The 18,172-nt window shown below is 38.0% G+C and overlaps 1 protein-coding gene across 6 annotated transcripts; it reads left to right on the top strand.

Moving 5' to 3' along the window:
• The first annotated feature begins 1,336 nt into the window (after positions 1-1,336).
• Positions 1,337-17,885, top strand: Son (Son RNA binding protein). 6 transcript variants are annotated; one of them, XR_003656516.1, is made up of 14 exons: positions 1,337-2,261; positions 2,355-2,465; positions 2,925-3,083; positions 3,841-4,004; positions 4,606-4,781; positions 5,127-5,273; positions 8,033-8,118; positions 8,514-8,596; positions 9,468-9,550; positions 10,509-10,595; positions 11,891-11,998; positions 13,578-13,631; positions 15,754-15,827; positions 16,201-16,392. XR_003656516.1 is itself a non-coding variant. In XM_028315214.1 (14 exons), exons 1-14 carry the CDS (start codon positions 1,432-1,434, stop codon positions 17,770-17,772), a joined length of 2,514 nt encoding a protein of 837 aa, XP_028171015.1. In that variant the 5' UTR covers positions 1,337-1,431; the 3' UTR covers positions 17,773-17,885. The 6 variants fall into 6 exon arrangements, 4 of the variants coding, with proteins under 4 accessions (XP_028171015.1, XP_028171014.1, XP_028171017.1 ...); XM_028315214.1 differs by lacking the exons at positions 13,578-13,631; positions 15,754-15,827 and adding exons at positions 16,987-17,166; positions 17,662-17,885 and having other exon boundaries at positions 2,928-3,083; XM_028315213.1 differs by lacking the exons at positions 13,578-13,631; positions 15,754-15,827 and adding exons at positions 16,987-17,166; positions 17,662-17,885.
• Positions 17,886-18,172: the final 287 nt, after the last annotated feature.

Below are 18,172 nucleotides of genomic sequence, written 5' to 3'. Positions count from 1 at the left end.
CCCCTATAGTGATTATGATACAGTGTTTATCGAACTAGATTGAGCTAGCCGACAAAACCAGAGCTTTGCGGGTTCAAATCCCCAAGCTCATGGTTCAATGGTGTTACGAGTAAGAGTTTATTTATCAAATTTTAATGGTAGCCATTAAGTACCTACTGCTTGGATAACCAGACTGGTAGGGGATAAGATGATTATGTAGGTCCTTATGTACCCTGAACGAGATGGAGGACTGTTGTGGACGCCCTCTGCCCCATCTAGGGGACATAGGACCATAAGTCAAGTATGTACCCTATGTAATTTAAGAATGTACGAATGGACGTTCACCGATAAGGTGGACCGACAACCTCATAAAGATCAAAAGGCGATCTGAATGCAGGCCGATACCAACCGGGCGATGTAGAAATTATTGGGGGACTGCTGAACATAATATAGGCCTTATGTTCAGCGGTGGACGTCCTGTGGCTGAAATGATGATGAATTTCCAAATATTAAACAGTGATAAACAGTAGCTACCTACTGTTTATCACTGTTTAATATTTGGAAAACAGTAGTTACCTTACCATGATTATTATCCTACGATAATAATCATGGTAAGGTAACATCATTATTATTTCTAATAGCTCACCGCGTTAATAAAAAGGCTTAAACTTAAACGTAACTAGGCACAACTAACCAGTTTTCAATACTTCACGATTTAAGCCACCAAAAGCCACACGAAAGTAAATAAATAATAACAAAGTAGCCTAGTAGTAGGGTCAAATATTATAAAAAGTTGGTCAACACAAAATTAAAATCACAATAAATGGTCTAGTTTTAAAATATGTCATAATTTTGGACGATAAACTTGTCTAAATACCTACCTTATTTTAATCAGCTTTCTAATTATCTTTTCTTATATTAATTTCTCCCAAGTAGTCACTCAGTCTAGCGCCGACAAAAACTTTTTTATATTTTTTTCTCTATTTTTTAATGGTTTCTCCTAGACTTTTTTTCTATGAGGTGTATCTCTTGCCAGTGTCTTGTCTTTGTTGGAGTTTCTTCTTCCACTTCGAGCGAATATTTTAAGAAGTAGTCATAGATGCGTAATATTTTTAAATATCCAAGCCAAGGTAACTTCTTAAAGCTGCTAGCAAGCAGCTTTTGACCCTAGAGTAGAGTTTACTTAAAGACAAACTTCTACTGTAACGAACGAAAGCTTAGATAAGAACTATTTAAATCTTACCGGTTGGCTTACAAAAAGTAACAACACTACAACCGACCGATACCGGTTTATCATAGGTGGATAATCACCTTTATTACTTTCTAGATGTTGGCAAACATGACTGTCAAAGTGACATATGTCACTCTACTACAAAATGGCCGTCGAATGTTATTTTCATTCATGGTGATTTTGATGTGTAATTTGTTTGCTGCAAATTATTTCTATAAACCATGACTAGTTTAATTGATAAAATTGAATTACTTATCAAAAGAGAAAAAACAACTCCAGAAAAGAAACAAAAAGATGATTCTACCAAGAGTTCTAGTGAAATTCTTTCTGAACTGTTCAGTGCATTTAACGCAGATCCACCAAAAATTGATGATGTTACGCTAAAAAAGTCTAAGAAAAGCAAGAAGAAACACAAGAAGGAAAAGAAAAAACGTAGCCGAAGTTCTAGCAGCAGTAGTTCAGATGGTAGTGATTACACTCACAGACACAAGAAGAGGAAAAAAAGTAAGTCCAAAAAACGCAAAGATGATCGTTCTCCCTCTCGCTACCGCTCAAGAACCCCTTTGCTAAAACCGGATCCTGACACTAAAGTTAAATTTGAGACTAGTTTTATAAAATCTGAAGATTCAAAGGTTAAGAAGGAGGTAAAACCTGTAATTAAGACTGAAGTAAAACGGGAAGTATCTGTAAAATGTGAGGACAAAAATTCTGCAGATCTTATCGATGCGAGTCTCATTCCTATGCCAGAGTCTCCCAAGAATTCTTCTGATGAAGCTAAAACAGATGGTAAGAAAAATGACACAAACCAATCGGAGAGTGACAAGTCAAAAGGTAAAATTCAGATTAAAAACTTAAAATTTAGTGCTGTATATGAAGAAACTGTTAAAAAAGCCGAAGAAGAAGCAAGAAAAAGGGCAGAGAAATATGAGGAGGGTGAGGTGAGTGATTCCTCATGTGAGTCAGTCAAAGAAATTGTGGTCAATTCACAATTTCCCAAATCATCTGACCCGGGCGGGATACTTAAAAAGCAAGCTGTTGAAGAAATTAGAATGTAAGTCCAAAATTCACTTTTTATAATTAGTAAAGTGGTTTCTATTGTCCACTGTTCTAACTTGTAACCCACAAATGTTATGTTAAATTGCAGATCCGAAGAAATTAAAAGCAGTTCCAAGAAAAGTAAACACTCTGATAAGGAAAGCCGCAGCAAATCATCTCGTAAGGACAAGAGCAGAGACAGGAGTAGATCTCGTAAAAGGTATTAAAAACAAACAGTATTTTTAAATCCTATTGGCTAAGCCAGTTTTCATGTCTTTTTAAGAAGCTCCCTTGCTAAGTTTTTCTTATACTTAAATTTTGATCTTCAAATAACATGCTAATGATCCTATGAGTTGATTCTTTGTTTTAGTATAATGTTCAAAATTAATCTAGGCTTCATGATTTTAACACTCCCGGACAGTAACCCAGACATAATAGAAGTTTAATTGTTAAGACGGCTATAGCAGTTCACTGTCGAAAGTTTGTCACAATCTGACAAACAAAACCATTCCATACTATTGTAACAAACAAAATATTTTGTTAAAAAAACTTCCTATACTACAAACATCAAGTACAGATACTGCAATGCTATTGTTGGTGCTAAAAAAATAGTTTTTCTAGACTTTCAGCACTCATTTCACGGATCCAACATAATAAATCTTTCACTATCTTTTTACAGCAGATCAAGATCCCGTTCAGCATCCCGCAAGCACCACAGGTCTTCTTCCAAGTCGCGTCACCGGAGTCGGTCTGCGCACAGGGACAGGACGAGGCGGCGGTCGCGATCGCACACGCGGTCCCGTCATCATTCGCCAAGGCATAGGGGTCGTAGATCAAGGTGTGTATGAAGTTTTTAGTAACCTAGACTAAAGCCTGGTCGCTAAACGCTCGCGCGAGCGTTACGGATGGGTAGCTAGGGGTCATTGGACAAAATTCTACGTGCTCACGGACCAGGCTTTAGACTAATTTCTTGCAAAATAATGCTTGTTACAACTTAACAGTTTTGGAATAGCGTTTCGAGGATAGGCATGGCAATCTTTCATCTGCTGGATTTAGCTGGAGAGGCATAGGTCTAGACTCTAGAGAAATGTTCAGAAGTGGACGTCCTGTGGCTGAAATGATGATGATGATAGAGTGGTTAACAGGAATATTAGTAATTTGTGCAATACCAGTCTTGAAAGATTTTAACTTGATTTGCTGTTGAAACTCGGGACTTCAGTTCTAACAAAAAGAGTATTTACGTTCAACTCCAGCTTATGACCCTTCTCCAGTCTTATCTATTCAGCAGTTGATGTGTAATTAAATTTCATATAAATTTACAGGGTGTTAGGTAAATGGGTATATGAGCCGACACTAGCCCATGTTAACATATGCATATAAATGATTTTTTTGAATGAATTATTTTAATTTTCGTACAAATTTTATTTTATAAATTTTTTTTTTAATGAACATTTAAAAAATTTGACGATATCAAATTTCTGACTTCACCATACCATTTATATGCATATGTTAACATGGGCTAGTGTCAGCTCATATACCCATTACCCATTACCATTACCTAACACCCTGTATAATTTTGAATAATTTGTCTATAGGTCGCCAACTGGCGTGAGGCTAGCGGACAGCGAGAAGAAGCGTCTGCTAGAAGTGGCTAGACGGAACGCCATCAATATGCTCAAGAACGGCGCGGTGCCGGCCGGCGCCGCCGCGCTGCCGCCGCATACTAGGAACCAAGTCATGGCCGCCATACAGTCGGGTGGTAAGTTTTATTTTTATGTATTTACTAGCGGCCGCCCGCGACTTCGTACGCGTAGATCCCGTTTGCGTTGTGTTTGTGCGTTGATCTGTCAGTCAGTCAGTCAGTTTCTCCTTTTATATATTTAGATTAGACAAGAGACCTTTGTTCTTCTCGAGTTTCTTTCGTTCGTTTCTTTACGAGATCGAATCAGAAATAAGGAGATCCGTCGAACTATATGTATAGGCGCTGACATAGCCAGACAAATTAGCAAGCTGAAGTGATTGCCATAGCAGGGCACACAGCACGCAGAACTGACCGCCGATGGGGCAGCAAGGTTTTGGAACGTCGTACAAGGTGAACAGACGACCTCATAAAGATTAAAGATAGCAGATTCGGGTTCGCGCTGTTACCGACAAGAGACCCGTTTTCATCAACCCTGCTTTTTTGTTTTCATACGGGTCACTTAAAAATTAGAGATTGATGGTGAAAACGTGCATAAGACAAGATATCGCGACCGTTACTTACCCTTAGACATTTTATTCGTTTGTTGCAACTATTATTTACCTGATACTGTGACTGATAATACATATAACGCATTTATTCCCAATTTATGTTTGTGCAGGTAAATCAGTAGACGAGTTAACAGACTTCTGCAAACATCTATCAAAGAAAGAGGCACTTGGCGAGCTGTCTTCTGTTTCATCGCACGACGACGATATGAGCGAGAACGAAGATACTCTGGCATTCCACCATCCCTTCCTTGTTAAGGAGAAAGCACCTATTGTACTTAATATTAGGGTAAGTTTTCAATTAACAATTGCTACTTTTTATGTTTCTTTATTTTACGTTTGTTTTCCAACTAAAAGATACATAATAACGTCAGAGTTAGTATGAGAAAGTTTTAATGAAGACTATGAAATTGAAACAAATTTTTCTCTTGTGTGGCTGGTCGCAATCAACCAAGTGATGTAAAATATCTTACTTTTCTTCTTTTCTCTTCTTTGGTGGAAAAGTAAAATGTTATTAATATTCGAATTCACTGAGATAGCTCAGTGTTAGTTTACAAAAAATAACTTATTTTAAAAATGTAACATTTCCAATTAAATTGAGTGCATTGTTTATATTTCATACGTATTTTCATAGGGTGCTGCCCCGCTACCGATCAAGTCGTCAACTCTGCCCGTGGCCAACAAAGAAGAGTTGCGATTACAATTCCCCGTGTCCTCGGGATCTCAGCACAGGGAGAAAGCATCAGAATGGGTTCCAGTATCACCACCCAAAAAAGACATGGTAAACACATACATAATAAATCGTTCATTTCAGTCACAGATACATTCATTGAAGCCACGATAGCCGAATGGTGAAGGGGTCGGACTGGCCGACTCGTGATCCGGGGAACGCGGGTTCGGTCCCCGCCGCCGCTCGACTATTGTGGTGAGCTCACTCGTGACACAAGCATACGAGGGCGGCACTGAAAATTTCGGGAATCAAGGAAGTGAAACAACATTACTATTTAAAAATGTATTTATTGCTTTTTAAAGTATTCTCCGCGAAATTTGACACATTTTTCCATACACGAAACCAATCATTGAAGCAAACATTGCATTCGGAAGTTTGGGTCTCCAAAATGGCCGTTTTGTAGGCTTCCACAGCTTCTTCAGGTGATGAAAATCTCTGACCACGCAATTTATTCTTTATTTTAGGGAAAGTATAGAAATCATTAGGGCTTAGGTCGGGGCTGTACGGCGGTTGGACTAATAATTATATGTTTTCTTGCTTTAAAAACTCTTTTGTTCAGTGCGCGGTGTGAGAACTCGCATTGTCGTGATGGAGGATGATGCGGCGGTTGCAGTTCTCTTTACGGAGTTCAGAAACGACCTGTGGCAAACAAATGCTAGCATACTAATCTGCATTAACCGTTCTTTGTCCCCCAAGAGGAATAGTCGCAACATGGCCGGTTTTGGAGACAAACGTGGCCACCATTTTTTTTGCAACACTCCGTGAACGAACAATTTTTGTTGGCTTTAATTCATTTTCGAACACCCAAACTCGTGACTGGTTTTTTGTTTCGGGTTCGTACGCGTATATCCATGATTCGTCACCTGATACGATGTTGTATACAGCATTTGAGGATCCTGCATGTAATCTCCCGAGAGTTCTGACGCACCAAGTAACGCGAGCCGCTTTTTGCTCTTCACAGAGCGAATGCGGTATCCATCGGGAAAACAACTTTTTTACACCTAATTGTTCATGCAAGATTATTTGTATTTGACTCATGCCAATGTCTAAAGTTGCCTGAATTTCGCGGTATATCACATGTCGATCTTCTTCAATCAGCTTACGCACAGCATCAACGTTTTCTTAGGTGACTGCAGTTTTTGGACGACCTTGACGGGGATCATCACTGAGCTTGACACGTCCACGTTGAAATTCAGGAAACCAGCGATAAATTGTGGTTTTGGATGGGGCTTCATTACCAAATGCAGAAATCATCCGGTCAACACACTGTTTTTGTGTTAAACCACTTCAAAAGTCATAATAAATCATCGCTCATGAATTTTCTCGAGACAATTCCATTTTCTCAACGACTAAACAAGTTTGACAAGACCTTGTGATACGACCGAGAATCTTTTTTTAAATAAATAAATGGTATACGATTTTTGAAACCCTGGAGTTTGCAATTAAATAGATTTTAATATGACTGGAACAGTGGAAATATTCCATTCCCGATACTTTTAGTGCAGCCCTCGTATTTAGCTTAGTACGAGGGGCTAACGGTAGTATTAGTTATTTGTGTAATAACAAATTACTAATAATCTTTAAAAAAAAAAAAAAAAAGATTAAGGGAAGATAAGGGAAATCCTAAAGGGAGATGTGACAAGGGGCGGGGCCGGTGTCGCAGCATATGCCCAAAAACAGAACACATTGCTGCTAACGTCATAATGTAAATAGTTTACATTGCTTTCGTTGTACTAAAGATTATTCGAACGTTTAGTACTGATACCGCAGTGGATGATGAGCACATATTTTGATTACTTTGTGTGTGTCAATTTCTAATGCGACACTGAATTTCGAACTCAGCGCATTAGTTGGCATCTCTTTAAATCTCTTTAGTTTCAGCCAAATGACCTCCACTGCTGGACAAGGCCTACATATAAATACTTATGTTTAAGTACACACTTATGTTTATTTATAGCCTGACCAGGAACATAAAAACCCTCGCCATGTTGCGGAAAACTAATGGTACTAATTTCTTTTAATGGCAACAGTAACTGAAAACTTCATTGACATGTCACCTTGCATGTCAGTCTATTGCTGTCAAAGTGTAAACAAAGTTTATTTTAAATGTGCGCAATTGGTTTTATGAATTAAATTGCTAAAATATTTTTATAGTCGTGAAAGAAAAGTGGTTCACAATGTGTTAAAGTATTTGTCGAAGAGAAATACTAAGGGTTTGGACAATATTTTCATTGAATAATGTTTCCGACAAAGGTTGTCAAATTGACTGACATGTTTATCGTATAGTACAGTCCACTATGAAAATTAGCTGTGGTTTGTTTCAACTACCTATTTTAAAAACATTGCAGTTGAATATTCAAGTTCTGAATTTGATTATTGATGAATAATAAAATAAATTCTACTAGATCGATTGATGGTTTCATTTAATTTATTTAAACCAGGTTACCTATAATAATATTTTTTCGTTAATTTATGAAAATATCAAATTAGCCCGTAATCCTGAATCCTGATACATAAAGTTAGCCTATTAATTTAACACAGGTACGACTGTACTCAGTGTTGCACTATCAAATGCAATTGACGCGCCACTATGCCAGGGTTTTTATGTTCCTGGTCAGGCTATAACTATTACTACATGTTCTTTTTCACCGAAAGGCATCTACTACTAGAAAAAGGCCTTCCACAATGATGTGACCACGTTAATCTAGGAGTTCCTCGCGGTCAATTTATGTATCTTTCTTGCTAAATAAAAATGTATATGACTACATTTTTTTGAGCTAGTTAATCATAAAAGTTTTTGTTATTTTCAGCAAGTGGCAAAACTCAATTCATCGAAATCACATAAGGCTGATATTCCAGCTATAGCTCCTGCAGAACTTACTACAACTTCATCAAAGTAAGTGCATTATAAAGAACTATGTATTATGAAAACCGAATCCAAAACCTATGTAGTTAGCATTATAGTAGTTTTATTTGTCCTACTTATGTTGCAATTATTAGCAAATGATACGAATAAAGTAGATACTATAACTAGTATCACGACTAATTCTGACCTAAAGAACTTAACCAACACTTCATGCCTAAAGTTTTTTTTTACCACAAACAACGCTTTCTAATCTATTACTACGTCCCCTGCGTGCCCAAACAACAGCACCCAGGAAGATTTTATGAATGCTACTGACAAAGCCACTCTTTTAGCAGAGCTTTGGGCTAACACAGTGTAGGTTTGTTGTCGACACGACAAAAAGAAGACTACCTAGTCAATTTATTATTTATATTTTTTGTCAATAGGTCGTCTGGGCCCCTAGCACTACCAGCGCCGCCCACTCCTACGGCCACTCCATCTTATATGAAGAGTTTTACGTCCGGCTCGCGTAAGTCATCATCATCATTTCAGCCACAGGACGTCCACTGCTGAACATAGGCCTCCCCCAATGACTTCCACATCGCACGGTTGGTAGCGGCCTGCATCCAACGCCTTCCCGCTACCTTTATCAGGTCGTCGGTCCACCTTGTGGGTGGACGTCCCACGCTGCGTTTACATCTATTTGTAATATTATCTACATTTACAAATGATTTAATAATTAAATAAGACTGTTGTTTGAGACATAAACAGAACTACATCAAATAAATCGCACCTCCCGCAATAAACACTTTTCAAAAGTATGTATTCCCACTTCCCACCAATATTGAATATTGGCACCATTTAAAAGCCTCGTTCTAAACTTCATTTCATTAAAGGAAATGTTTTTACCCCAAAAATGTGTCTTTAAAAGGATTCAGAGTCACTTCTTCAAAAAATAGGTAGTTACGCTTGAGCCAACTTTTATGGCTATAAAACTGTAAAATTCGGATTAATCGCTATCCATCTGTTAAAGGGTCACGTGAGATCATTATTTGGTTTCATAACCACAAAAATTGGTCTACTTGGTCCCAGAGGTGGGCCCCAAGTGAGGCCTTTATTCAAGTCACATTTATGGTACCTGTCAATTGTTTATAAAAAAAATGATAAGTTTATTTATTGGGCTTTCAAATAACACCAATATTGTTGGGGCACCATGATTGTGTCAGAAGAAAATCTTTTTAAGTTCGCGTCGCGGAAGGTTCGATTTATTTGATGTTGAGTGTATTCCCCTTATTCTCACAAACAAATACTTAAAAGCAGAAGTCTGTAAGTTGCCAAAAATGTCAATCGATATCGAATCATTCAAATTCAAATCAAATTCAATCATTTTTGTCCATCAGAGTTGACGTCAGTTGTGAATATCCCAGCGCTCCCCGCCCCCGGGCCCCAAGCTTACCCACCAGGGATCGATCCACCGAAAATTGTAAGTATTCTGTTTTAGAGGACACTGAGATATACATACAGGGTGGAAACGATAAGTGATCTCACTCGATTATTTCAAACTTCACAAGATATCGAAAAACTGGTTACTGATCCTGAAAGTGCTTCACGAGCTCTTTCTAACGGTATCAGTAATAGGTTACAGAATTAACTGGATCTATCCGAAAATGCAATATTTTCAGCCTCCATACTAAATGTATGCCAGCCAAACAATGTTAAAAGTGTTTATTTTTTTTATTAAATAAACACTTAAAATGTACTCGTAAATTGCATTTTTATTTAAAATTATTCATGGGAAACATTGGTTCTAGGCTTTACTTGCTATAATATTATCAATACATGAGTCCCATGACTGTGACAGTACTAAATGTATGGAAGTTGGAAACATTGAATTTTCGGATAGATCTAGTTTATTTTGTAACCTATTATTGATACCGTTGAATAGAGCTCGTGAAGCAATTTCAGGATCAGTAACCAGTTTTTCGATATCTTGTATAGTTTAGAAATAATCGAGTGAGATCACTTATCGTTTCCACCCTGTATAGTGAGATTCAGTGAATGAAGCCTATATTATAAATTAATTGTTAAGTAGTGTATCGCCTACATAATATTGGTATGACATGCAAACACAGATAAATAAAACAAAAATATTTTTGATGAAGGTTTGAAAATTATGTAGATTGGTATATCGTTGCCATGTTTTGAACATCCCAGCATTCGTTCGTTCGTTTCAGCCGAAAGACGTCCACTGCTGGACAAAGGCCTCCCCCAAGGATTTCCACAAAGACCGGTCCTGCGCCGCTTGCATCCAGGCGCCTCCCGCGACCTTCACCAGATCGTCGGTCCACCTAGTGGGAGGCCAGCATTATGAAGATTTATTACAAAAACCTAGCTTGCTAAGTCGTAGAAACTACTTATTCTTATGTTATATGTTTTTACAGGATATGGCGTCAATAGTGTCTCAAAAGATAGCGATGATACGCAGAGAACAAGAACAGAATGAGTTGACCGGTGTTACGGCACGAGGTGTAAGTATTATTAGCATACCATAGTCCAGCTAGTTTTGAATAGCTTCCAGCTTCACCGGGTAGAGTGGCACAGAGTACAGAAGGTATTCAATGTTCGTGATTGGCCCGTATCGAGCAAGTAAACGTGTCTGAACACCAAAAGTTTAGTCGAGTAGGTTACTAAATCGTTTAATCGTACCAGTCAGATTTATTCTATTTTGACAGACGAGTAGTACCTCCCATCACGCGTCCTCTCTCACTCGCTCTCCGGCTAAACGAGTCCGAACCGGTCGATTTAGTCGAGTTCATATAAAAAAAGTACTCTCACTTGTAAACTGTACTCTGTATGTAACGAAACTATTCCCGCCTCTATCCCACCGCTGCAACTCCTGTGTAGCCAGGATCTACAGCTTGACCGCCAATAAAAACCCAACCAGTGAAGGTCAAGTTTGTCCCGGGGAAAGTTAAACTGTCATTGGACCCGCAACGAAATTAATCAGAACATAGGAGTTTGAAGTTAAGGTTCGATTCTTGTCTACTCACGGACATTGCCCGGGAGCGGCGAGCGTTCGGCGAACGAACGAGCAATGTTCGGTTCGCGAGCGAACATCCACGAAGACAATCCTGACGCACTCTCTTCAACGACTTTGCACTAAACGGTCTCGATAACATTGTAAATTTATATCGAATAGATAACTAATTTCATACAGTCCACTCCTTTCATTTATAAACTTCCACTACACAAAATCAAAATCAAAAGTATTTATTCAGTTTACACCACAAGTGGCACTTATGAACGTCAAAATATTATTATAGAAAATAATAAAAAAAGAAAAGGTAGCCCTTATGGGGCACTTTACATGTCTCCTTATCTTTTGGGCCCTACCAGCGCTTCGAGACAAACATAATTGGCAAGTTCTGAGAAGAAACGCCGGAACAAACTCAGTCACCACTAATTGCCAGGAATTATCTAACAGTAGAAATAACAACTATCGAAGTAACAATTCTGAATAAATACTGTTAATTGTAAAAAATATAAAACGTTAAAATAGCGGTATCGTTATAGCCAATGAGCTGCTGTCATAGTGACATTGACGTTACGTCAATGTCACACGAGAATCAAACGTCAGAATAGAGGGACGCGCGGAGTCGACTCCGCGCGCTTTTGCGCTAAGTGATGAATTGTATCTAAAATAAGGCAATATACTGTGAAAGTTAAGTAGGTATCCAGTGTTTTATTTATGAGAATAGATCGACCGGCCTCTAATAATACATAAGCTTTAAACTATCTTTTTAACCAAGCACGTATCCCCCAGTTCGGCTGGAGCTCCGACACGAGCCTGGGCCAGTTCACGGGCTCCACGGGCGCGCAGATCCTGACGCCGCGCGAACTCGCCAGCGGCACGCAGGCCTGGGCCAAGAAGGTACATCACACGGGCGGCAGCACTTCACACGTGGGACTTGCTCTTAAACCACCATTGCGTTTCTTGATTCAGCTGCTTCAAACGTGTATACAGGGTGTCAGGTAAATGGGTATATGAGCCGACACTAGCCCATGTTAACATGGTCATATAAATGGTATGGTGAAGTCAGAAATTTCATATCATCATTTTAATTTTTTTAATTTTCATACAAAATAAATTTTATAAAATCCGATTTGTATGAAAATTAAAATAATCTTAAAATGAAGATATCAATTTTCTGACTTCACCATACCATTTATATGACCATGTTAACATGGGCTAGTGTCGGCTCATATACCCATTTACCTAACACCTTGTATATTTTTATTATTGATGCTACCCTAGCTGGCGCCATTGGCGAGTAACTTAGTGACTTACTACAGTAAGACAGAGGTGCGAATTTAAAGTTCTGTCACTCATTAGTGGCTAAGACAATGGCCACAGTCACTGTAGGATAAGAATCCGTCACTCTAAAGGCTAAGAAAATGGCGCCAACTGGTGAACACTGAAGCGGTAGGAGGGCTATCGTTTTAGCGCTTACTAGTTGACGTCACTGATGAGGACGAGTGACACGACCTTACTCTATAGTGGGGCCTCTGTGGAGTATTCTATCAGTCTGGTGGTTAAGGCAGTGGCGCCAACTGGTGAAGATGGAAGCGGCAGGAGGGTATGCAATTATGCATTCAATATAGCACTACAAATGCTATAGTCTTCCCACCGCTTCAGCGCTCACAATAGGCTAGATGACAAATTCAATTATTTGTCCGTCAGACAGATAATTAGAAAATATTACTCATATTTTTTTATTTTCTTTCATAATTAAATACTAACAGTGCTACATCGAGTTGAAATTGCGCGATACGTCACGCTTGAGTAGAATTTTTACTCAAAAGTGAAGTCACGCGACATTTCAACTCAATATAATACTGTAATTATTCGATTATGAAATACATATGTCAGAAAAATATGTCTCTAAAATTTTTTATTATCTGTCTGACGGACTAAATAAAATTTCGATTTCATTACCCAGTCATCATCCCTATTTGACGCCACTGTCTTAGCCACTAGCCAGTGACCCTACTCGCTAGTAGCGCCAACTGGGGACCGCTAATACAGTAGCCCTATTGCAAAGAATTGTATCATAAAATAAGTAAAATTGTTATCTGCTCTGGTGGTCGAAGAACAGTTCATATTGAACATTTTAAAGTATCAAAAGAAACCCATATAATGCAATCGTATTTTACATAATTAAATTGAGTATGCACACATATTATAAACATGGCTGGACATTGTTTTCGACCCTATATGTGTCTATGTGTTTCATTTGGGAAACCGACTGCTAAAATAGTTTAGCAAACGTGTTTAAAAATTCAATATTCATTAGAAATAGAGTTATAGGATTACACCTAGCTCTTAAAAAGGTTCAGTTTTACGTTGCCTTTTTCACATTATCGATAATTGTTGCATTTAAAATATGATTGCCACTAAGAACTGAGGTTTCATTTGATATTTTAAGCCTCTCGAATAACTTTTATTTCAGCTCAAAACGTCTTCGTTCGGGATACGCGTTCACTGATGCAGTTCCGGCGTCACGGTCAGAACTTATAATACATATTGTATTATGCTTTCTGACCAGTTATTGATATTTTCAAGTGGTTACAACAACATAGAAATGTCATTAGATTTGTCAGATTTCCATTGGCCGAAATGAAAATTGACTACTCTACAGGGTGTTGATTTCAATACTCGCCATATTTAGGGAGTTGATTAAGTAGCTTATTCTGATCACGAATCAGTAAAAAAATAGACTTCGAAAAAATTTAAAACGAACTTTAACTTTAGTTAGTCAAAAAAAATACCTATTTAAGTATTTATACTACCGACTTTGACATGATAAGCGTGCGATCCGCGTAGCTCGATGGTGCCGCAGTATAAACTATTGCAGTATTGCGAGCCACAGACAGCTGATTTCGCACGGAAAATATTCGCTAAAAATTCCACTTTTGTTTGTATTTTTTTTTCGTGGATAATGCGTTTATATAAGTCATAATAGATCACCTAAATAAATTATGGCGAAGATTGAAATCAACACCCTGTATTTCTTTTCTCTATTTCAAATGCCTATTTTCAAGGCTCTAATTCAAAGATAAAATGGCAATTTAATAAATGTCGTGGTATGTTGATTCCTTCTAAACAAATGCTAAAAATTATTGCACAACTCCTTATCATATTACATCACGTCAATTAGTGATAGCGAAACTACATACTATCGTTTTGATGGACTTTAACAAATTCTAAAGCTCTAAAAAGTCATGGAAGAATTCCCTCTCTCTTTCGAAATATTGAAAAAACATGCCTTTTATTCAGGGTAATAAACTTGACCTTGATTGACCCTTATGTCATAGTAAAAATGCCGATGCCTTATCATGATATCAACGTCATTCCTTAGATAAGTTATACGTGATATCAGCTTAATGGCTTTATCAGATAATAATTGATTATCTTTTTAAGCACTTATTTATACCTATTTCTGTCTCTTGCTCTCTAGATACAAATTTCAGGATCTAAGGACAATTATTTTAGACATCATAGCCGACTTTATGTGACAACCTAATATTAGATCTTCAATAACTTTAAAACCAAACAAATAAGTAGTTCTACTAACTTGAATAGAAAATTATTTAGAAGGAGAATATGGGATGTAAGGGAATGGTTGGCAAATCAGTGAGTTTTGGTTTCTGTGTTAAAAACTATGAGAAACGAAACTACTCTTTTTATGTCTCCTTTTAATCACTTATACACAATAAAATGTATACTGATCTTCTGGGCAAGCTGAGACTCCTAGATATTATTTGCTCAAGTTCGAAACATTGGTTTGAGTTCGCACTATACATTTTTGCTAACCAGTTCCTTGCACCTTTCTCCCATATTTAAAGAGACTGTTTTAGTCCAGTATGTTGTTGTAACCACTACAGACGTTGTACCGTGTAAAGTGGGAACTCGCGTAGTTCGCTCGTTACACCCACAAATTTTGGCGAGGACGTAATGGTGATTGCCGTGCCATAACTTGGCATGCCATTCACCATTATCACGAATTTGCATACAAATATTCAGTTTTCCCCTTTTTTTATTGACTGACTTATTTTTCAACTCTCTCTTTTTATCTTGTTTAAGTTTATTATGTTTTTGTTTTTCGGATCTAATCGCGAAAGGTCTTGTTTCTTCCGATAACTTCTTATGAATTGGCATCGATACCATGTTGTTGATAATATAAATATTTACAGTNTTTACATTGTGTTTTCTCGATTTTAAACTGATCGGTGCACAGGCTGATTCCCGCCCTTACTCAGGGAAGGTTGTTACTGTTTAAGAAAACTGTATTCTATCCTAGAACCTTGCTCATTCTTGTGCATGTAGGGATGGCTGCCTGTTTCTGTATCTGTATGACTGTATTCTGCATCATTTCATGTCTCTATGCTATGTAATAAAACTCCGTTTAAAATAAAATCTGTAAATATCAGTCAGTCATTTTCGTAAATACGTCGAAAGCCTAGCGATTCTTTGAGCAACACTCATCCAATCGAATCGAGTATTAAAAGTGAACAATCGATTGTTACCGAGTGTTTTATTCCCTGCACTGTTCAATAGAGTTGGGAATAAAACTGCTCATAGGATAGCATGGCTTTTTACGGGGAATCCATGAATATTTGTTGCAGCTTTTAAGTGATAAGGGGACGCGCGCACTGAGTTACCGCACGGTCGGCCCATGACACGGGCATGTCTGAACGAGGTAAGTATGACACGTGGATGGAACACAGGTTTTCGAGGCATCGAGTCTTTGAAGGAATTAAAGATATTCAACTGCTATTCGATTCTATGAGTATGAATACGTCTTGATAATAAAGGTTTTCATCCACTCAGCTGAGATNTTTGCATATTCAAGGGTCGTTTAAGTATTGTTTATGAATTGAAAGGCTTGTCATATGGAACGCATTGAGAAATGTCTCATTTCGCATAGCGTTGCTGCTTTGCATAGGTAAGTATCGTTTGTGAATACGGGTGTAATTGACCAAGATATGTAATATTACGTCATGTCATAATTTCTTGGAATGTCTGACATGCGATCATTGAACCTACACATCTAACGCTACATTTACATATAGGATCAACTGGTAAGAGCGGCGCCAGTGGAGGGCGGCATGGGAATGCACCTTCTCCAGAAAATGGGCTGGACCCCCGGCCAGGGTCTGGGCAAAGAGGGCACTGGCACCCTCCAGCCGCTATTGCTCGAGGTCAAACTGGACACCAAGGGTTTGCAGGCCAAAGAAGAGGCTAACAACAGGAATAACAGAGCTGTGAGTATTGTTTTATACGACGTGTAAAAAATGAAAATTCTCTTTAATTTGGACATGACATGATTCATACATATTAACGCCTCCATAGTCTGGTAATAAAACGCTCTTTTGATATTCTATCTAATTTAAATAACCTTCTGTTTTTATATCCAAATTAAACATGCTATCATCTACATTTGAATGCTGATGTAGACAAGTAAGACCTTGAAGTCCTTATCATAAAAGGCAATTTATTTAGCACATACCTGTGAATCGAACAATAGTACATAAGACATCCTGACATAAAAAATTCGTTCTTACATCTCCAAATCTGGCAGCTAGTCAATCAATATAGTAACTTTAAGCCTAGGCGCAGGCCGCAGACCACCGACTTTTATTAGGTGACCAATTCTAATGTGTATGAAGAATTGGCCGATACCAAATCGGCGTAATGTTCATACATCTCTATACTGATCAACAGCCCGACCCAACTATCGGTTAGCTAAAAATCGGTGGTCTGCGCCTAGGGTCTACTTATAAGATAAGACCGCTTAAATTGTGCCGTTTCTTTTCTGTTTTTCTTTCTCTCTCCTTATCTACTGTCTCTTCCAACAGAAACAGCTGCAAAGACACAGCCGCGCACGTGGGGGCCCCGCGCCGCTGGTTGCCGGCGGGAAACACCCTGTATCGTTGCTGGGCGAATACTGCTCGAAGCAGAAACTTGGACCGCCCGAATACAATCTATGCTTCGAGTGCGGCCCTGATCACAAGAAGAACTTCCTGTTTAAGGTGTCCGTCTGTACTATTCGATATTTATTTATACTGTTGTTATAACCAGTTGTTCTGACTCATAAAGGTTCGGCCAAACCAATGCGATCTGCCTGCGTGCGCGATGGCGATGACAATAAATGCGTTTAAGTCTTATCGCCATCGTGCACGCCGACTGCACGAACCTTAACTTCTTTAAAAACTATTTACTACAGCTCTTAAAACGGAGTTAGTGATGTCTTATTATTTGCCTTTGCCATACAAAATTGTGTATATCAATTAAATTGATCTGCGATGTCTATCCACTACGAATACATATTGCTAGGTGGTCTGGTCTTGGAATAACATTCTATCAATAAAATTAGATTTTCCCCTTCAAATTCAATATGTATTTCAAGAATAAAATGCACATATCGAATTTACGAATAGGTGTTCCTATACTTTTAATTGTTTTTGCTGTCTTGTGGAGCTAGCTAGTCAGCCACTGATTAAGTTTTTTTAACATTTGACTTTATTTTACAGGTTAAAGTGGCGGGAACAGAATACCAGCCTGCAGTCGCTAGCGCTAACAAGAAACAGGCGAAAGCAGACGCCGCTCAGTTGGCACTGCAGAAAATTGGCATACTAACTTAATTTGTAAATATAAAAGTATAGGATAATTGTAGAATTACATAAATCCATGTATGCATTTACCATTGTGTAAAAGAGCAGTTTTGGTTGTATAAAATAAAATTGGAATATTCAAATATTTCGTTTCATTTCAGTATCCATTTCATTTCACTAACCCGCATAATTTAACTCGACGAAGTTAACATCTTATTGCAAATTGTATGTAAAAAAAGTTACAGCCTTATATGTTATTGTCGACCTGCGTGCCAGACGGAATAAATGAAAAGTAGCTTTGAAGCTTAATGTAAGATTTCAGAATATCGCTTATTGACGAAGAATCATTAAAGTGATACAGGTCCTCATACAAAACAACTAGAAGAAACGACAGATGTGATGTAGATGAAAATAATAGTTGAACTGTACA

This window comes from Ostrinia furnacalis, unplaced genomic scaffold (genome assembly GCF_004193835.3).
Source record: "Ostrinia furnacalis isolate ACB-3 unplaced genomic scaffold, ASM419383v2 OfSCF5054, whole genome shotgun sequence".
NCBI classification, from domain to species: domain Eukaryota; kingdom Metazoa; phylum Arthropoda; class Insecta; order Lepidoptera; family Crambidae; genus Ostrinia; species Ostrinia furnacalis.
This window is presented reverse-complemented; position numbering and strand designations above follow the sequence as displayed.